This window comes from Amaranthus tricolor, chromosome 9 (assembly GCF_026212465.1).
Source record: "Amaranthus tricolor cultivar Red isolate AtriRed21 chromosome 9, ASM2621246v1, whole genome shotgun sequence".
Taxonomy (NCBI): Eukaryota; Viridiplantae; Streptophyta; class Magnoliopsida; order Caryophyllales; family Amaranthaceae; genus Amaranthus; species Amaranthus tricolor.
This window is the reverse complement of record NC_080055.1, coordinates 27,980,642-28,001,406: the sequence shown is the minus strand read 5'-3', so window position 1 is coordinate 28,001,406 and position 20,765 is coordinate 27,980,642. Positions and strand designations below refer to the sequence as shown.

Sequence of the window (20,765 nt, the reverse complement as noted above, 5' to 3'; positions counted from 1 at the left end):
TAATTTGTTAAATTTTGTTTTTATATACTATTCTTAATCATATATCGTTTGCAAATTTTTTAAGATAAAATTAGTGATATTAAAAATCACTCCCTTTTATTTAATTATTTGAGTGCAAACTATGCTAAACATGAGTTTTGTGCTTGTAATTAATTTGAATACTAAACTATGTAACCTTACCTTGAATACATAATATTTTGCAGAAATTATTATATGACACAGTCTCATTGACAGACAAGTCTCTTACATGGATAAGTTGACCCTTCTACTACACACTACGAAAATATGGGCTTTTTATTTAAGGTCGTCTCACCGAAAAACAATCTCTCACAAAAACAACTCAATATGTTTTCTTCTCGCACAAGTTAAACAAACTAAAAGCAACAAAGTTACTACTAATAATAACAATCAACAATTTAATTAGCAACAATAACTTTGGAATAAAGATCAAAATGACCCAAAAGTGTCAAAAGAGTACAAATTAAAGCAAAGAACAACACATACAACAATAGATTCTTTGCTTCATTTTCTCAAACTTGTCCCAATCTCAAACATTCATACTCTCAAAACTACTTTCCTCACAACCCACTAAAAAACCCATAACATTTCACTAGATCCATGGATCTCAAAACCCTAATCCTAGCATTCATCATACCATTATACCATATTAAATTAGTCTCATCACAGTCCACACTATGCAGAAACTCATGTGGAGGAATTGCTATAAACTACCCATTAACCATAGATGATGGGTGTGGTAGCCCATATTATCGTCACATTTTGGTATGCTCCGGAAATGTACTGGAGCTCCGAACACCATCTGGTCGGTATCTGGTTAAGTCAATCAGTTATTCGGATCCACATATTTTAGTGTCGGATCCACTTATGTGGGATTGTAAGGATGAGGATCGGTTTAGACCCACTAGACCATTTAGCTTAGATAGTAGCACACATCTTTCATTGTCTAACCAAAATGAGTATCTCTTCTTTAATTGCAGCCCTGATAAAGTCATCATAAAACCCAGGTGCATTTTATTATTACTTGTGCTAATACTCATTTTTGTCGCATTTGATTCACTATACTTCAATTTGTGTAATGTTTTCTGATTAAAATCATTTGCTCATGTCTTGAATTTTGATCGATAGAGTATTAATATATATTTATTAGGATGTAAATTATTATTTAGTTGAGTTGGTCACTTAATATAGTATTACAATCCAACGTGACAAAACACTCATGTATTCTAATCACATTTAACCCTTATTTTAATTAGTTGGAATATTTAACGTCATATATAAATGTGCATCCATACTTTTAGCCCAAAATACTCGTATTTTTAATTAAGTTGGATAATTGGTTCTAATTGTTCAGGTCCGATTTGATTTTAGACCGGTGAACACTTCTATTGCTATCCTCCAACCCTCATCAGACTCTTATCATAATTTTTATTAACAGAAAATATTGAGTGCAAATTAAAAATTTATAAAATTAGTATTATAAAATTATGCATGAAGAGGCGAAATTAGCATTGTTAATTTATAAATAAAGAACAAGAAATATGTTAGATGCTTTCAATTTATAATGGAAAGTAACAATACTTGTAAGAAATACCTCCTACATTATAGTTGTTGGTACTATTTACCGTTCAAGCTTATTTATATATTATAGTTAATGTGTAAGAAAATCGTCTTATCGCATACTTTCATAATATTAACTTCTATAGTTTTTAAATGTGCATAGTTTAATATATAAATTATCAAAATAACACATTGAATTACGTAAAAAGTCAAATATAGCGAGTATAATAAAATAGAGGAAATATATTTATTTCAGGCCAATGTTTTGCGAGAGGTTCCCGGACCGTTGTGACACAACATGTGATCCAGCAAGTTACTTATGCCGACATTTCCCACAATGTGCACCAAATAATAAAGCCTTAAGAGATCTCTCTTGTTGCTCTTACTACCCTAAGGCTATTGAGTCTTTAAGAATGATGCTCAAGCATTGTGCTACTTATACTAGCGTTCATTGGAAGAGCGTTGGTGGATTAGGCACCTCGCGGCCCTACGACCAAGAACCCGAGTATGGCGTTCGAGTCGATTTTGAAGTCCCACTCACATCGAGCTGCCTACGGTGCCAAGACCGCGCTAAGGGTGGCGGGACTTGTGGGTTTGATACCACTAACCAGGATTTTGTATGTTTGTGTGAACAAAGGAATGTTACTACGTATTGTAAAGGTATGTCTAAAGCTTAAACTAATTTGTTTATTTTTCATTGTTTATTGTTTCTTTGAAATTTAATGTAACTTGTCATGGATGTTAGCACCTAATACGTTACAAAAATTAGGCTTGTAAGCCTTTATCTAATTGTATTTCTTTTTTCCTTTGTTAAACTTTACTTGACTTTCAAGTTTTAGAAAAGTTCCTAAAAATTATTCTTTTGGAAGATTGTTCCAAGCTCTAACTTTTTTTAGATTTAGGATTAATTGATTAATTGCTTAAAGTTAGAAACTTAATTAAAATTTTCAATCTAATTGGGGATTTGATTTGTAAGGAAGAAAATGAGGAGATCGAGATTGATGCATATTTGAAGAAATGAAAACGAGAAATCGATGGGAAGAAAATGAGTTAGAGGTAGGATTAGCCGATTAGGTCAAAGATAATTTAGGTAAATTAAAGATAATTACGAACTCCAACAAATCATTTTCTAAGGAATTTGACAAGATGACTATAATGTTCGCTCGTTTTGTATAATTACAATTCAAATAACAAATTTTGAGTCTATAATTTATAAATAAGTAAAAGTACTCACTAGTGGCTCATCACCACTACTTTTGATCAATTGTGACAGATCATCGCGATGAAAAACCCAGTGGACACCCTAATGCAGTTGCAGGTAATCTAATAGAGAAATACTTCATGGAGTATTATTTTTACCGTGTTATGCTAATTGCTAGTGTTTTACTTAAACCGTTAAATTGTCATTATTATCCATATGTGAGTTATAATATGTCATTTTTAGTAATAAACTTGAAAAGTAACACTTATTACTACCAATTGGTTTAGTAGTGAACCTCCCTTGGTTTATATGTGGGTTATTTCCTCTCCTATTTAAGAAAACAGAAAATAAATATTATATTTAATAAAACTTATTATAGAGTATAGTTTTAAAAAAATTATGAGTATAGCATGTTTTGGGTTTTCAACCATTTACTTAATTTGATATTTTATTAAAAGTCAACTTAACAAAAAGTTACGCATTTAAATCTCATCGCTCCTAATTTCTAGCGGAGTAAGGTGCATGCACACTTGTAACCTAAAGGTTTGTCCTTATTGCATGACGAGATATGGTAGTATATGATATTAACATATTATGGATCAAAACTACAATTATCAGCTTAAATTTTTTGTTAAATTGGTTTTAATGTTTTAAAACCTTCTATTTGTATATTTATTAATTAATTTGTTTTAAAAAATGGGGTGTTCTTGAAATAGGAACAGTGACAGCAGTTTCAGTAGCAGGAGGAATAGGGATAGGAGCAGGAATATGGTACTTGAAGAAAGTGAGAGCAACAGCACCTGTTACACATGGTGTCCAAACCAATGACAACAGAGTTTTCTAGTTTGATGGACTACAATATATCTATATATATACTTTCTACTCCCATGCATTTATGCATCAATGTTGTATAAACAAAAATTCCCACAATTTTTGATATCTTTATTCCTTATTATTTTTTGAACATGTCTACAATTTATGAGGAGAGTAAGTAAAGATAGTGATTTCTGATACGTAATTGTTAATGTTTTCACTATTACAATCAAAATTAGTAGTAGATAGGCACATCTCACAATTAAAATTATTATCGGTCTTTAAAGTTTACACACCTTTCCTTGCAACAATCTTAACCAACCGGTACTTCCATTAACATGATATATCCTAGGAAAGCTATCACATGTCAATTGTTTTTGTGGTTGCCATTCTCATGGGCTCACTTGACCATAACATGTTTGTTCCTTTGGATGGAATGAACCCAAAAATTAAATGAGTCGTGAGGATAATGGTTCTTCTTACGCAAGAAACGTGGTTCTTCTTATGCAAGAAACGTCGTGACTTAGATGGATCATGAGGCTGATGTTTCATTTTAGGGAACTTAAACGAATCATGGATGAACCTCTCATTGAATTGAGAAATTCGCATGGTTTAGAAGAATGAAAAGAAGGGTGTTTATTTAAATGGACAAAATTGCTTGATCATTTGTATGAATCAACTCTTGCAACTGGTTGACTTCATCAACTTTAGTCGAAAACTTGTACTTAGTTTGAGCAAAGGAAAGCATAACGAAGAACGCCATCAAGATGAATAGAACAACCAAAATCTCCATAATCTTCAATCTTCATGTTTGCTATAGTGATAATAGTTGAAAATTGAGATCAAGGAAGTTTGAGAGGCCAAGTTGTTTGGATTTTTGTAGAAGATGAAGGTATATATAATTGTAAAAGGTTTTAGGCCAGGTTTTGATTGGTGGGATGGTCTAGCAGCAAAGTATATACTACAATCAAATATCAATTAACTAAAAATCATATCTTCATTATCAACATACCCAATATATCCCTCATAGAAGGTGTGATCAGGTTTGCAGAGAATTGGATTACGGTACACCATACCCTTATGAAAAGAGTTCGTGAGGTTGTAGTCAGAGAGAACCTCATCTCGAGGTTGGAACACAGAAATTTTTGCTGACGTAATTCATGTAAAAAGTTTAACTCATAATCAAAAAAATGCCATTAAATTTTGTACATTCAAAGTCAGATACACCCCTACTTATTTAATTGTAAAATCAAAATTAATCAGGGAGAAAACAATAATCTACATCCTAAATCCTTGTTCTGATTTCTTTGTGCTAGTATTCTCAATAGTTGGTTCATTACGTTACAGTATTGCTTCTATTGGTAATCTTGTCTACGATATCGTATTTGTAAAATGAGCCATCATACCACCCATAGCCAGCTACCAAGATCGTGTATTTTTCAAATATAAGGTAAGGGTTAGACGTGCTACTTGGAAAATCTACAGAAGCCACGGAGGAACATCACAGCACCATTTTGAGAAAATTAAAGATGATTATACTAACCACCCCTCGCTCAAAAGCCGCATAGCACCTCCTTGTGAGAATTTCCTAGCAAACAGAAAGCATGGAACTCCGGTGGAATTGGTTTGGCACCATTCCGTTCTGAACTCTGTCTCGTAATATATATGATTGATATCCTGTCAACAAGAACAAAACAAAACAGCTTACTCAAGCAGTCATATAATCAAATGAGTTGAGTACAAAAAAACTTGTTCAGCAGTGATAAATCATCACTACAGGATCGGACAGGTTCTATTATGAAGACATCTTTTTGAATCTATTAATGGTGTGTATCAAGTATATTATTGTAAATAGGATAACAGTTTCAGATACTAAAACATAATATATTGGATTATACTATGTAATCTGGGGAATAAACAAGAGGTGCTAAACAGAGGGACATCGCGATCGCGGAAACAGAGCGCTGATTCGGTAACGAGTGTAATGCAGTTATCATATCGTCTAAATATCCGTCGAAACCATAAGATATCCCTTAATGAGGCCTAATACGCGGTTTTTTTACACCTTTACAACGCTGGAAATATCAGTTTGTTTGTTTTGAAAACCTTTACAACGCGGCAGATGCGATACGATGCGGCCTTGTTTTTATTCTATGATTAGTAGTTTCTACACACTGATGGATGATGCGTGAAGAAGAAAAAACAAAGAGTAACAATAGGACACCTTTATCTCTTTAATACGTTGACGAGTAGCAGTTGAATAACTGAAGGTAACAGGATGCCAGCCTTTCCCTTCCATTTTTGAGGCAGATTCATTCCATAGAGTATAGGTCAATGTCCGACGTTCAAGTTCTTTCTCCAATCCTTTCATCTGTTTAGAAGCAACCAATTAAAGACTTGTACAACTCGTCGGTTCATAAATTACAACTCACAAGTGGTAGAAACAAATATATAGGAAATTTCTAGCACTCATTTCTGGTTGAATATCAACATTCAGAAGTTGGACGGAACTGTTCACAAACGTTTAGTTGGCAGAGTCTAAACTCTCCCCCTTGATAAGATAATGCTACTTACAGAAAGCAATGTCTGTAGATAATGCTCATCCGGAATGCAATTATGTTGTTTCTGGAGCTTCTGCATTTGATTGCAATATTAAGACAAAATTAGATCAACTGACAATACTGCGCCATAAAAGAAAACAATGTTCATACACGCAACAGCAAAAAAGTGCACCATGCACCAGATCATTATTTGCATATTGCTTATCCAAGATTGTGGGCACTGTAGCAGAAGCAATTCACAAACAGCATAAAGGAACTTAAGGGTGATTGACATTCGAATATTCCAGAAGATGGCTGAGGAATTAAGGTCCAAACCACAACCACCCCCTCTCCGCAAAAGATTTTTTAAAAGGACCAAGGAGGGAGAGGGGTGCCCAGCACATCACATCCAATGCAGCTTATATAAAAATTACATCCTCAAATTATCAAGTGACCACGTCTAGATGTAATGGGATGCAATTGCAAGAAAAAGGTCTCTCAACTCTACCGATGATAAGTCATATGCTATACTCAGAATCGGATACTTACGTCAGTATCAGTATGTGTCCAACATGGCTATTTTATTCAATGTTTCATAATATTGGCCAAAACTGAAGCTACAGAGAAACCAATGTCAAAAAGTTAAGGGTTCAACATGGATACTTGATGTGAAACTAGAAACCAAGTAACATAGATGAAGCACCGTGCACTAAAACTTACTTTATTGAAGTTCTACATATCAACTCATTACTCATCTTGATCACTCTTGACTCAACAAAAGCCACATATACCTTACCCAAAAGGTTATTTTCTGTTACATTCAACCACAAATGCTGAAATGCCATTCTGTAATCAACTAGATTCCATCCTACTTTTTTCATTAAATTATTTTAAGACATAGAGGCCAAAACACTTGAAAAACATGTGACTTCTCAAGGTGAAAAAAAATTAAAGTCTGATTAATCCATGAAATTCTAACTTCCGAACATAAGGATACATCAATTATCATAAGCACTCACCAGATTCAGCTTTCCCTTTGACTCATCGACCGGAGGACGTCGCTGCAAATCACAAAAATAGGAGAGCTTATATAATTATGACTATTTGCTTATAAATACTAAAGAGACAAAAATGATATTAACTTGAAATAGTTCAGAAAAGAAGGAAAAGTAAAGGCAAAAATAAAAGAAATGGAAGGGAATTACACACAGCATATGTACTAAAAACATCAACAATCATCCAAAATATGTACCTTGCAGTACTTTCTGAAAATCGGGAAAACAAGTTCATCATCAACCACCACTTCAGCATGCCTCCGGATCAGAGTGAACCACTGAAATGACAAGTAAAATAAGAAGAGCTACAACTCAAAGATTTTTTTCTAACACTGGATGCAACAAAGTAAAATGCCAAGTAAAAATGTATTACACTGGATTGAACGCTCAGGTCCACAAAGGCTATTAGCACAAAACCTAAAGATTTCTAACAAAAACCTCAAAGCTTTTTACGTACGGTGGAATTTTCGAAGCAAGACCCTATAAGGGAGAGAAATCCTTGACGGATTTGAAAAACAGACCTATGTGGTTGCCGTACGACACCCAAACCACAAATCGGTTCACATAAGTCATTTCAGGAGTAGTGCCAGTAACAGATGACATTGGACTCAAATAAGCAAGTGTAACAAAAGGTATAACTCGTGTATGCTAACACTTTGAAGGATGACGAAATTTCTAACCTTAACCCATAGTGCAAAAATACAGTTTCGGTCACGATCGCGGTAACGGTCACGAAACGGAATTTACGGCCGATAAGGATGATAGGTAAAAACAGCAAGAAAATGAAGAAAGAACAAGAGCAGCCTTTGTGTCTGCAATACTCCAAGTTTATTAACTGTTTGATAGGTAAAAAAATAATCCTCTCCTAGAACAATATGGCCCAATATATAGACATCAGGCCTAACACAACCAACTAACTAACTAAAATAACCGAAATGTACAGCTAACATCAACCCAAAACTAATCTTTTATTCTTGTTTATTATTACACCTCTTATAGGTTTTCAACTCCTTCTCCTTCATAGTTGGTGTGACAATACCCAATCCATGCAAACTACTAAAATTAATATAACGAGAATTCAACATAAACCAATTCTGAAACCAAAGATTTACACTCACTCACTACATATTTAAACCTCCTACCCCCCTCCCTCTAGCACCACCACCACATCGTACATAATTGTCAAGGTAATTGATTCAAAAATTCACATCCATCCATAGTGAGGCCCCATGTATTATCCTTCAGATCTATCCTCTAAAGTAGTAGCCACCCAAAAATCATAATTCGGGAATGATAAACAGTACTGTCTCAATAATTTATTGCAGAAAGATTGCTCTACAGCAAGACTTCAAGTCTTTGACCAGACCAAATGATCAATACTCCAAGGCCCAAGCTAATCAGCTTACTTAAGTATATATGGATCAATCGACTTACACAGCAATGTGGGGCACATGAAGTTCATTATCACCTAATTAATACTTCATTAGACTCTCAAGTCATTTTGTCCGGAATTAGTCAAAAATATTTTAATGATTCAAGTAACCTAATCAAGGTAAAAGCGGCCGAAAAAACCAAATTGAACTTTATTGATCAAACCGGAGAGAAAGTATTTTAATAATTGAAAAAAGTTATCCTGAAAATTAGTCACAAACTTCTATCACACCACAAGTTCTTCATCGTAAGTCAAAATGTTCCTTTTAAAGGCTACTCATTGTCCATATTACATGATCTATAGTCCAGTCAATTAGTCTATTAACTTTCAGCACTAAATCAAAATGAAAAGGCAAGGACTAAATTACCTGTGAACCTTTTCGCCATTTGTCGTGCTTTATAACAGGCGACATCTTTGAGTTATAGCGAGGTTCTTTTTCTTTTTTATCCAAAAAACTAGCACAAAGAAAATGTTGTCAATAATTAGTTAAACGTAACAGACACAGAACTGAATATGCATATTAGAATTTACAAACCATAAGTATCTAAAGATTATAAACTTGCCTGTCTACAAAACTCCTTGGGGATCCCATAACATAGTGATATATGTAGCTAAAATTATACAATGGAACACAGCTGCAATAAGCGAAATCAGCAAATTAGAAAACAAGTGAAATAGAATGCAAAGGCGTTACTCCATCTCTTTGAGTTTGTGACATTAACCATTGACCAAAAAATGCTCACATTGTTTTGAACAATGTTGCAAACTCAAAGGGGAAGAGGGAGTAACTATTGCAATACATTCCAAACTAAAAAGGACAAATAATACTTAACGCAAAAAGAAAATCAAATGATGCTACATCTCATTAGCAATTTCTCTGTAGAGAGGCATTATGTACATTAAATACATAGTAGCATATTTTACCTATCTGAGAGAAGAACAAATCTCTGATTGGAAGGGTCCTCCAGTGCTGCATCGAGTAATAACCTCTCTGCTGCAATCATACTCGACTCGCCCCATGCTACCTATCACCCCACTACTTCATCAAACGCAAACACAAAAATTCCACCAAACAGAACAAAATCCACCCACAAACAATGTTTAATATCATTACTCAACCACAAACCTGAATGCTATTGCTCAACTGCCGACCAAAAAATATAGGAGACCGCGTAGTGGATTCATCAAACACAAAACCCGGCTCTGAGTGTATGTATATTGAATAACTAGCTACATCAGCTTCCTGGCAATGTTCCAGACACCAATAAATTAGCAAATCCCACTATCTAAACCAACGAAATCCTAAAAGCTCCCAAATCAAAGTGTTTTTCTAAGTTATTTAAGTATATAGTACTAATCACAAAACTAAAATTAATTCTGTGTTAAGAAATGGATACTTTTCCAACAAAGCATACTATCGGTCCTATATTCCATTTGTATGAAACTACCTCATGCCATTACCCCGGGCTTTGAGGGTGAATATATGCAACCTTCCCCTTGTAATAACAAAGAGATTGTTGCAGATTTGTAGGTAACTAATATTTTAAAAAATATGTGTAAATCATGAATTAGACATAAAAATTTAAGACTTTTACAACATTGCATTACACTACTAGATTAACTTCAAATCATAATCCAATCAATTTTATTTATCAAATATCCCTACACCAGTTTTATGCAATTTGTTTTTAAAAACCCTTGAAAATTTTCAATCTACACAATATGTTAAGAGAAAACAATCTTCAAATGAAAGGAAAGCCCTAAATAACTAGTTGAGTGAAGTTTGATAAATCACGCAGCTGCAGTAACCTGCCTATGCAACAAGCATTTGAAAAAATTTTGAAACTTATAAATTGAAGTAATTTTATTCATAAACATAAAATTAAGAAAACTTATTCAAAAATGGAAGGAAACTAAAAAATAAAAATTGCATACAGACAATTATCAGACATAAATATTTAATCAAAGCAATTAAATTCATTATAAGATTAAGCAATAGAAATCAAGCAATAAAACAGGAATATATTCAAACAAATTCTTCGGAAAAAAGTTTTCAAAAAAATAACAAATTGAAACAATTTTATTAATAGGCACAAAATTACGAAAAATATACTTCCAAAATGGAAACTAAATTAGAAAAAAGAAAATACACAGGCTATTATTAGACATAAGCAATTAAATTTATCATAAGATCAAACAATAAAAACCAAGCACCAAAATATAATTAAATTTAAACAATTTCTTCGAAAAACAAAAACCTCGAAGAAGCTACCCCATAGAAAGTCAAGAGGAAGATGACGGCGAGTGAGGAACAGGAAAGCGATCTTAGGAGGACCAACGAAGAAACTGGAACCTACACGCCGAGAAATTCGCGAGGAATTCGAAGAAAACATGGATTCATACTGAAATTGCCAGAATCCGAATACGCAAACTAAAATCAACACAAAAATCACAATCTTCAAGTTCTGCTTAAAGAAACAACAATGGCGAAACAATTTCCTTTTCGTAATCGTAGTTGTTGGAATCGTACTTGTCACCATCATCATCATCTTCTTCTTCAAAAGTAAAATTCTTCCTCTTTCTGTTCCTGCCATTAAATTTTTTTTTCAATTTCAATAAAATTCAATCAATTGTGAAAATCAAAGAGAGAAATTAAGAAGATGAGGTTAGAGAAAGATGACGATTACATTGAAGTGAAGGTTCATCAATGGAGATTATAGAAAGAGAACGCATGTGAATCATTTTCAATCTCCACCGTGATACGTGCTGTATTGTGAAAGGATGATTGAGAGAGAAAAAAAGTTGAGAATTTTGGGAGGATTTTCAAAAATGGAAATATTTGGGATGTCAAATTGTGTAAACTCAATCTCATTAAAGATTTTGATTTATGAGCAATTTCCCTTTTTGTCTTTTTTAGTCACACTATTTGCACCTACTTATTTTATTTTGGTTATAAAATATACAAAAATTTAATATGTTGATTTTGAGTTTTTATATTTTTATGTGGTGTATAAATATATTTTAGTTAGAATGGCGACCTTAAGTTTTTAACAATTTTATTACAAAATACTAAGTTTTTTGTTTAATTTATATTATTATTATTATTATTATTATTATTATTATTATCAATTATACGATTTATTTATAAAACAAATGTGGCAATTACTATTGGAATACTTTTTTGAAATTTGTTCGAAATGAATATTTAATTTAACAAAGTCTACAGAAGGTGAAGTTTTTTTTGTTAAATTATTAAATTTTAAGTATTTTGTTATTTTAAATATTACTTTTTTTCTATTTAATTTGCTTTAGCTTAGTTTTTTTGGTCCTAGTGAATGTGTTGCTGTTTTAAGGTGTAACTATTTCTTTTTTAGCTCTTAAATAATTTTATAACTTGTACTTAGTAAATCATAAGAGAAATTCAAATAAGTTCATATACGTCATGAATAGTTGCCCTTTCCTTTTAACAATCAAGATTGTCCAATATTTAACTAATAATTGAAGATAACAGGAGTTTGAAGTACGTGTATTTATGTTTAATTTAAAATAAGCTTGTTAATTTTTAGTTTTCAAAAAAAAAAAAAAAGACTATGCATAAACTTATAAGTTACAAGTGTTCAATTTAAAAAAGTTTACAAGTGTTGAAAAAAAATGAAATTATATATTTATTACTATAAGATTGTATTCTTATCTTAACTACTCCTTCCGTTTCCTAACGTTCTTCTCGTTTAGATTATTGTATTTTGGAGAGAGAAATTTAATTATGATTTTTTAAAACATATATAGATGATAAAATATCTATGTAAGACTTCGTTAGATTCGTCTTAATATATACTTTTTCATTATATATTTTTTATAATGCGTATTTAGAGATATTGAGGATTGAAAATTACTTTGAAAACTGTGTAAAATATAAATGGGAAAAACAAAAAAACAGATGGAGTATAAGATAGCGAAAACCAAATCAAATTCTTTTTAGAAAAATAATATTTAACTTTTATTTATTATTGAACTTAGACAAGATATAGTTCTCGATACTGTATTCTTATCATTCCTCATTTTAGTATGAAAATTTATTTAAACTTTAAAAAAAAAATGAGAACAAATTCCAAATTGATGTACAATACGGTGCCGTCCCATGTGTAGAAATATGATTAGAACAGCTATTAAGAACAACAAGATTATACCTACAGGCTAACTAATTAATAGCCAAACCATACCAAAAGAGTAGCATTCAATCCAGAGTGGTTTTGATGTGTGTTTAACCTAATTTTTTTAATTAGTTTTTTGACTTTCCATTGATATAAATAGGGGGTTTTAACTGATTTTCTCCTACTCAAACAAACCTAAAATGAATGATTTGTGTCATCAGTCCAAAATTCTAATAATTCCAAATTTATTGGACACAAAAGACTAATCATATCCCAACTTCATATAAATAAAAAGAAAAATATCAATTTAAAACTCCATATAAATAAAAAGAATATCAAAGATTAAATTATTATATAAAAGTATATATTATTTTTTACCTTAAGACAGTTGAAAATGTGTAAATGCTTTGGATGTGATTAGTAGATGGCTTTTTTTATTGCCTTTTCATTTTTTGCATTTTAGTTGGTCATACTGTTAAAATGTATTCGATAAATGACTTTAAAGAAATTGCAAAGCTAACTTATAGGCCAAAACCAAAAAACTATTACCAGTAGTTTTTATATTGGCTTTTGTCTTTTTGATTCATTTTTTCTTAAATAAACAGTCAATAACTACTTGACAAATTCTTAGATAAAACGGTCTCACAGTAAAACCATTCTATTAAATCAGTCTAATGTATATTTACAATCTCAAAATGATCACTTATAACTTTAAAGTAATCACTTACAATCTTATAGTGACCAATGATTACCTTAATATATAGTCTTAAAGGATTACTTACAATCTTAAAAAGACCAATAAAAAAAATTAGTTATTTTTATGAGTCAGTCTCATAGTAAAATGATTTTGTACAAAACTTGTTGTACCTTTTACCAAACATTTCCATTACTGGGTTAAACTAGTAACATAAAAGCTAAAAACATCAATTAATATTTTCAGGTGGCCAACAGTCATAAGACAGACCCTTTAAACTTAAAATAATAAGTAGTCACCAAGATACACATTGTTTCCATAACATGGGAAAGTAGATTCATTTTTACAGCTCCATGACCACAAATCAATTCATAGTCACATGCTTTATTTTTGCAGTTGCAGAAATTGTGGCTATATTTCTATGGTTTCCAAAGAAAATAAACTATCAACTACCACTCTCTATTCCATATGAGAAAGCGTGAGAGTTTATTAAGTTATATGGTGTAAACTCAAAAAGAAGTAATAAATAGTTTACGGATATACAAGACAAATGATCTATATACTACTGTCAATAATAACACATCAAAATGCATGAATTCTATTCATTAAAAAGAATTAGTCGAAGATGTGAAGATGCTTACTAAATCTATATGTTCCATGCTGGGTTCCAATGATAAACGAGAGTTTGGAACGTATTCATCAGCTTCGACTGAGAAAGAACATTCGTTGAATGCATATATGATTCGGGAAAGGGATTCAATCATCGCTGACCCACCTTGATGTTTTCAGGAACCACGATCACATTCAATATCTTACCTGGGACGACAATCATCTTTTTAATGGTTTTTCCGACCAAGTATTTGGACGGTTTTCTGTCTGTGGAAGCTAATCTGAAAGCTTCTTCTTCGGTACATGCTTCCTCTACTTGAATAGCTCCTCCAGTTTCCATTGACTTTCAAATATGCAAACTTCAAATCAATAAGAGGTACTAATATCTTTTCAAAACAAAAATTGTGAAATCGAGAAAAGAATTTGTCGATGAAGTACATAAATCTTACCTTTGGGTAAGGCTCGTATGCAAGTGAGTTCGAGTAACCCAGGCGAAACCAAAGCTCCTTGAAAATATTTGGTGTATATGGTGATAGCCGTAAAACAAAAGCCTCGAAGACTGTTTCTTGGATATCGGTCTCACTGAAAAAAAGGAATCATGAGAAAGTCGCAAAAATCAAGAAAATTTCAACTAGGTTGACATCAAGCCAAGTGAAAACCTACTAAAAATGAGATGAAAGACGGGAAAAAGATGTCAAAGATATCATTGGCATCCAAATCCAAAGATACATCTCGAAAATATTATACCGAAGATCAAAAAAGACACGAGTTTTCATTTAAAAATTGTTCAAAGGGAAAATAAAAGTGTAAAGTGAGCAGGACAAACCTTATACACAACATTTATGAAATCCATCATTGCCAAGATACCAATATTAAACAGAGTTGCTTCAATTTCCTCAGTAACCTACAAGAAGCCAATCACATCATAAAGTATTCTCTTCTCTTCTGTTCATCGCTCACTGTCACATGATTTACTAATCTCCTTGCGAATCAAGAATGAAAAAAGTGAATTATCGTTGATTTTGGCCCATTTAGGGTCATTTGAGTGGATCACGACTTCAAAAGGTAAATTAACTGGCGAATTATGTTACATTGTTATCGCTTATATTATCTTCTTTGGTTGTATCACTAATTTAGTTCATAGCATAGAGTGATTAGGAAATTTCTTTTCCAAGAAAACTAATAATAAAGTACTCCTTTCATAGCTAAATAAAAAGGGCGTGTTTAATTTATGTCATTACGGATTGCCCTGAACAGATTTGTATCTAATTATCTCATTCACTCCTACAAACTCAAAAGGACTTGCGCAAGAATACTGTTCTACTGACCTTCACAATGCACTTATGAAGCGGACAAAGCTGTTCAATTTTATTTAGCAATAAGACTAACAAAAAGGTTGTTTCCGATTGGCCGTTGGTAACAAAGGTAATGTGCAATTTCACATAAATAAGGCGTGCACTTGCACATGATTTAATGAACCATTTACTTTAACCCTTATAATCCAAAACCAAAAAACTAAAAATACCGTTTCTATTTTGGAAGTTTAACAAATTGGGTAAGATTATCAAACAGAATTACATAAAAGTAGTGGGACAAGTTCTAGGCTGATTCAGAGAACTGGTGCATGTTTCCTAGTTGTCACATGATCACATAAAGAGACAAGTGAACGCATACCCAAGACACTGCTTTAGCCAATGGTGGTTCACCGGTTCCAGTAGGCGTAAAATCATCCAACTCAGGTAGTTTCAGAGGTTATTCACGTTCCGGAAGAGGAACCGGCTCACCCGTGTCTGTTAGAGTATATAAAATATCCTGGGGCCTCAACCATTTACTTAAGCTGATGGTTGAGGCCCCAAGAAATGTTATATACTCTAACAGTGTCATCTAAAAATACGACGGGTATAGGCTCCCCCCGGTACCATAGCTTGCATACAGACAAAAATATAGCGTCAGCAAACTAACAAGACCCCATAAAAGTTGATTTCCCTTATTATATCCTTAAATTTTAGCAAGTTTAGACAATTAAAGACAACGGCAAGCAAGGTAAGCTCATACCTTCCTAGAACATAATCTGCCGCCCATATGGGAATAGGCTCTCCATTAGCCGGGTTTTTAGCATAGCAACCAGTAAAAACCCAATGTTCTCTTTCTAAAGCTCAGTCCTCTCGAGATCGCTCTTCCTTGAGGCAAGCTCTCTATACTCCTCAACCTATATATAGAACAATAAACTCAAATTAAGACAAGAACGACCCATTTAGTTAATGGTACTAAATGGTTGGTGATAATGGGAATGATTTCTAGTGTAAAATTTCATCAAAAGTTCCATATCATTTCCATGGTAATGAGAAACTTTGATCACAAAAAGTTTTGTTTTTACAAATTTCCATTACCACCTAATACCACCCCTCCCAATAAAAATGCCTTGGAATGAATTTAATGAAGAAAATGAGATGATTGAAGTTAGACAAGCATGACCATCAAGGTAACCAAGAGATTTATCAACCAAAATTACACTAGTTTTTCATTCCCATTACCATCATTTATTACCACCTACCAAACGGGCCGAGAATAGCTACGCCCCTTATTTCGATAGGTCCAAGACTCATAATACTTTGCTTTTGACATAATGGCCAACATGTGCACTTCATGTGAAGTCACAAGTATTATTTGCTACCAAGGGTCAATCTCAATGGGAAATAATCACTTTGTCATAACTAACAACTAAAAACGATAAGGCTGCGTACATCCGACCCTACAAACTCCCCATAGATTGGGAGCCATTAAAAGGCATTGGGTAATAGAATGTTTGTATACAGGAAACTTATAGAACTCATTCAAATATTGAAGCAAAGAGACATACATATTTTGCTTGATCAGTGGATACTAGTGATTCCAACAAGGGATGCGCAGGTGCCAATACTAAGTAGCTGCAAGTAAAAGTTCATACAAATCAATCAATGAAAATTCGTTCTTTTAATATAGGACAAGAGCAGGACACCAATTGGCAGGAACTTCAGCCTGTGAATGATAGTTTTCTGTTATAAATCAATACAGGACAGGAGAACTACAGTCTACAATTATATAACAGATTATGGCAACTGGCATATCACTGACCTGATACCCCAATCCTCTTTTCAGAAGCTGAAGAAATATCCATTGTGTCCACATCGTTCCGCATTTTTGTAACTTTAGGGTGGGTACCTATCTGTCACGCATCCCAGTTGATGACCATGATTTACAAACGGGAAATGTAAACTAACAGTAGAACAATATGAACCATGTTCTAGGATCAGAAAAACATACATCAATAGCGTAATGTTCAGCTGGCAACCCAAATGCATCCCATCCCATCGGGTGCAGAACACTGAAACCCTGCATCCTTCTAAATCTTGCCAGAATATCAGTAACCGTATATCCTAATGGATGACCAACATGCAACCCTGCTCCACTGTAAAAAAATGTAACCCACTCAAAAACTCAGGAAGAAAACCAAGATGCAATGATCTCATTGACCATAGTTTAAAAAACCCGAATGTTATCTCAGTCTTAAGCAACTTTGCACTATGCAAGTTCCAACAGCAGGAAGCCAGTCAAAATAAGCCACATAGTGTTAGATCATACCTAATGTCACTACTGAGATAGCAAAATTTGAAAGAACTCGTTACTACAGCATAGTATACTACTGCAAGAGCATCCCAGATTGGGGATGTTTGGCAATTGGCTGTTAGTTGTTGGCTTTTTTAATTGGCTTGTTTGACTAGCTGAAAATGCTGACTGTTTTTGTTAACTTTGAAGCTAGCTGAAAAAGCCAGTTGTTTATAAAGATGTTTGGTAAATTTAGGTAATGGTGGGTCAAAAAGCCAAAAGCCAACAAAAAAGCTAACTAGAGTAGTTTTTTATTCCGGCATAAAAGTCGGCTTTTCAGCGAGCTTAAAAGCCATTTACCAAATATTTTTTGGTTGCTTGATCAACTGGCAAACCAAAAGACATAACCAAAAAGTCAATGTAAAAGCCAACTACCAAACACCCCTATAAGCCTATAACTGAGATGGCAAAGATTTGAATGTATTCATTACTACAGCGTAATATAATTGTTGAGATAGCTCGGATAGCTCATTGCCTCGTATTCCATATCTTTTGACAGAAGTACAGCCCCTTCACTTGAAGTTTATATTGTTAACATTGACTTACCACTTCAAGCAAGAATGTAGGCATGAAATTTCTCAGGTATATCTCAAATTTGTTATTGCATTAAGAGAAACAAAGTTAATTATTAATGTTAAATTTTTCGATATGTTAGTCAACTTCTCCCTAATTTTTCGATATAAGATCACACTGGGGTTATTTTTCCAACAATTAAGTTATCAAAAATACCCATTTCACATTCACATAACATGGTGGAAGGTTGAGGAAGGGGCTAGTGGAAAATCAAACCCAAAAACTTTTCCAAATAAAGTGTTACTTGTTTTCTAACCGAGACAAAACCCAATTCTCGTCGAGTTACAATAATAGAAATCACCTTAGATAGAAATATTACAATCAATGATAGAACTCAAAGTTAATAGCAATAACTGGCACCAAGCAACATTATCTCTGTCAAATTGGATGAACATTGTCTAATGAAACAACACACAATTAGGATGAAACAAATTTGAAAACCCCATTTCAAATAATGGTCCATATCTCACACTAACAACTCTAAAACAATTTAATAAGACAATATTGTCTATAATCATAAGCACAAATTGATGGAACAAAATAAACGGTAAAAAAAAACCATTAGTAACAAACAGAATTCATAATGTTGAATTAGAAGATGGTTACCTGATTCTATTGCACGGAAGATAATCTAGAAAATGGGGGTCCTAAAAGTTTTATTATCATTCCAAAACTTTTGCCATTTTGGCTCAATTTCATGAATTGGATAAGCCCTTTTCACTTCTTCCACTTTCTTCTCTTCCTCTACATTACCCAATTCCCCTTTAGTTTCACTAACCCTTCTTCTAATACTATTTCTATAATGACAGTTGACACTCCACTTTTTTCCCTAAATATTGCAAAAGGAAAAATGAAATATTTTATTAACTATTTATTTTATTTTATTTTGTTGGTTATAGAAATATTTACTTTTCTATAGTTTTGAAGGTATAGTTTTTAAGAGCAATAGCAATGGTTATAAAATTATGAATAGGGTCGGCAAGTTAGTATATAGGGGAATAAAGATTTTGAATTTGTTGTGATATTTTTTTGATGGGATTCTTAATTATATTTAAAAATAATTTTTTTCACTTAAGAAAAATAATTCAAGACAAAATGTATAGTAACATTATATTATTTTAAATTTAAAAAGGTTTACAAACAAATCACTTAAAAATTATTGCTCGAAAATAAGCCTAAAGAGAACCATTTAATCACTTTAAAATTACAATTTATCACTATTAGGTTAAATTTTATCCTAACTGTAGTCACGGTTAGTTCGTATGTATTTGATCTCAAAATGAGCTATTATTTCCTAATAGTTTGTGAGAAATTAAATACTCCCTCTATACTTATAGATTTGCATTAAAGAAAAAGTCTGTGTTTGTTAGGAAAAATGTGGATCATAATAATAAATAAAGATAGAGAATGAATTGTGTAGATGAAATTAAAAAAGAATTAAAGTATTCGAATGAGATTAAAAAAGATATTGAGTCATTATTAAAAAAAATAATGTAAATAAAGTAAAACATACGAAAACAAGTAAATTCAATATTAGGGGAAGGGAGAGCTGATGAAGTATGTATGTAGGTTTTGGATTCTTTATGGCTTAATGCAAGTTTTAGAAAAAGCCCATAAGATAATGCTGGTGACGTGTCACACTTTACCAAAATTATGGATAAAATTAAAATTTTTGAATAAGATGGTTAGATAGTGAGATTAGTTCTATTGTACTGATTGATGTATATTTGAGTGATTATTTATAATTTTAAAGTAATTAATATAAATATAGATTAATCATATAGGCCCGTTTTATGATGAGACGGTCTCATATAAAACAAAATGGTAACAAAATAATCAACAAATAATTCAAGGGTATTTTTGTCTTTGTAACACTAAGAAAAACCTAAAGCCCAACAGTTTTTGGGTATAAATAGGTTGTGAATTGATGTAGGTTTTTGTTTTTTTAGAGGTGAGAGATTGAAGAAGCCATTAGGGTTGGTTGGTTAACTTGGTTTGTAGATCTTGAAGAATTCTTGAAGGATCCTTATATTGTAAAGGGTTTTGCTTGTAAGTTTTATAATTTCATCTCTATTATTATTTGAAAATTTCTATATTATGTTATGTGTGTAAATGTGAAATAAATCTTTGACTTGAATTTGTGAAAGTTTTCATTGTTTTCTTTTTGTTAATGGTTGAAGATTTAGATGTTTTTATGAAACTTTTAAGATCTACCATGAATTTTAAAACATATTTTATAATTGAACTTAATATTTTTATATTGTTAACTTTTTAGCTTGTTTATATAGTTCTATATGATTTCTTATTTAAAAATAATAAATCTAAAAACCTCTAATAATTTAAGAAAATTTATATCTAATAATCTTAATTATTAGAGGTTTTTAATTATTTAACTATGTATATCTCAAGTATTTGGGATATTTACTTTGTACTTTTTTCATTTTTATATGTTATTTTCGAATATTGATCTTTCA

At 32.3% G+C, this 20,765-nt stretch overlaps 3 protein-coding genes across 7 annotated transcripts; 1 reads left to right on the top strand and 2 right to left on the bottom strand.

Moving 5' to 3' along the window:
- Nucleotides 1–502: 502 nt before the first annotated feature.
- LOC130824001 (uncharacterized) lies at nucleotides 503–3,846 on the top strand. Its single transcript, XM_057688864.1, has 4 exons — nucleotides 503–1,025; nucleotides 1,835–2,238; nucleotides 2,852–2,896; nucleotides 3,496–3,846. Exons 1-4 carry the CDS (start codon nucleotides 619–621, stop codon nucleotides 3,621–3,623), a joined length of 984 nt encoding a protein of 327 aa, XP_057544847.1. The 5' UTR covers nucleotides 503–618; the 3' UTR covers nucleotides 3,624–3,846.
- Nucleotides 3,847–4,762: 916 nt separating this feature from the next.
- On the bottom strand, nucleotides 4,763–11,504 carry LOC130824000 (glycosyltransferase BC10-like). The gene is made up of 11 exons (XM_057688863.1): nucleotides 11,307–11,504; nucleotides 10,878–11,206; nucleotides 9,746–9,862; nucleotides 9,544–9,644; nucleotides 9,183–9,254; nucleotides 8,987–9,074; nucleotides 7,385–7,465; nucleotides 7,152–7,193; nucleotides 6,167–6,226; nucleotides 5,817–5,963; nucleotides 4,763–5,269 (listed from the first exon to the last, which is right to left on the bottom strand). The coding sequence occupies exons 2-11, from the start codon at nucleotides 11,166–11,168 to the stop codon at nucleotides 5,126–5,128; spliced, it is 1,143 nt and encodes a 380-aa protein (XP_057544846.1). The 5' UTR covers nucleotides 11,169–11,206; nucleotides 11,307–11,504; the 3' UTR covers nucleotides 4,763–5,125.
- A 1,431-nt stretch (nucleotides 11,505–12,935) lies between these two features.
- Nucleotides 12,936–19,171, bottom strand: LOC130824281 (leucine--tRNA ligase, chloroplastic/mitochondrial-like). Of its 5 annotated transcripts, none has more exons than XR_009046697.1 (8): nucleotides 18,898–19,171; nucleotides 17,377–17,521; nucleotides 17,188–17,274; nucleotides 16,934–17,091; nucleotides 16,129–16,282; nucleotides 14,900–14,977; nucleotides 14,523–14,655; nucleotides 12,936–14,416 (listed from the first exon to the last, which is right to left on the bottom strand). XR_009046697.1 is itself a non-coding variant. In XM_057689220.1 (4 exons), exons 2-4 carry the CDS (start codon nucleotides 14,911–14,913, stop codon nucleotides 14,225–14,227), a joined length of 339 nt encoding a protein of 112 aa, XP_057545203.1. In that variant the 5' UTR covers nucleotides 14,914–14,977; nucleotides 15,748–16,113; the 3' UTR covers nucleotides 12,936–14,224. The 5 variants fall into 5 exon arrangements, 1 of the variants encoding a protein (XP_057545203.1); XR_009046696.1 differs by having other exon boundaries at nucleotides 17,188–17,278; nucleotides 18,898–19,170; XR_009046695.1 differs by having other exon boundaries at nucleotides 16,934–17,000; nucleotides 18,898–19,168.
- Between the last annotated feature and the right edge of the window lie 1,594 nt (nucleotides 19,172–20,765).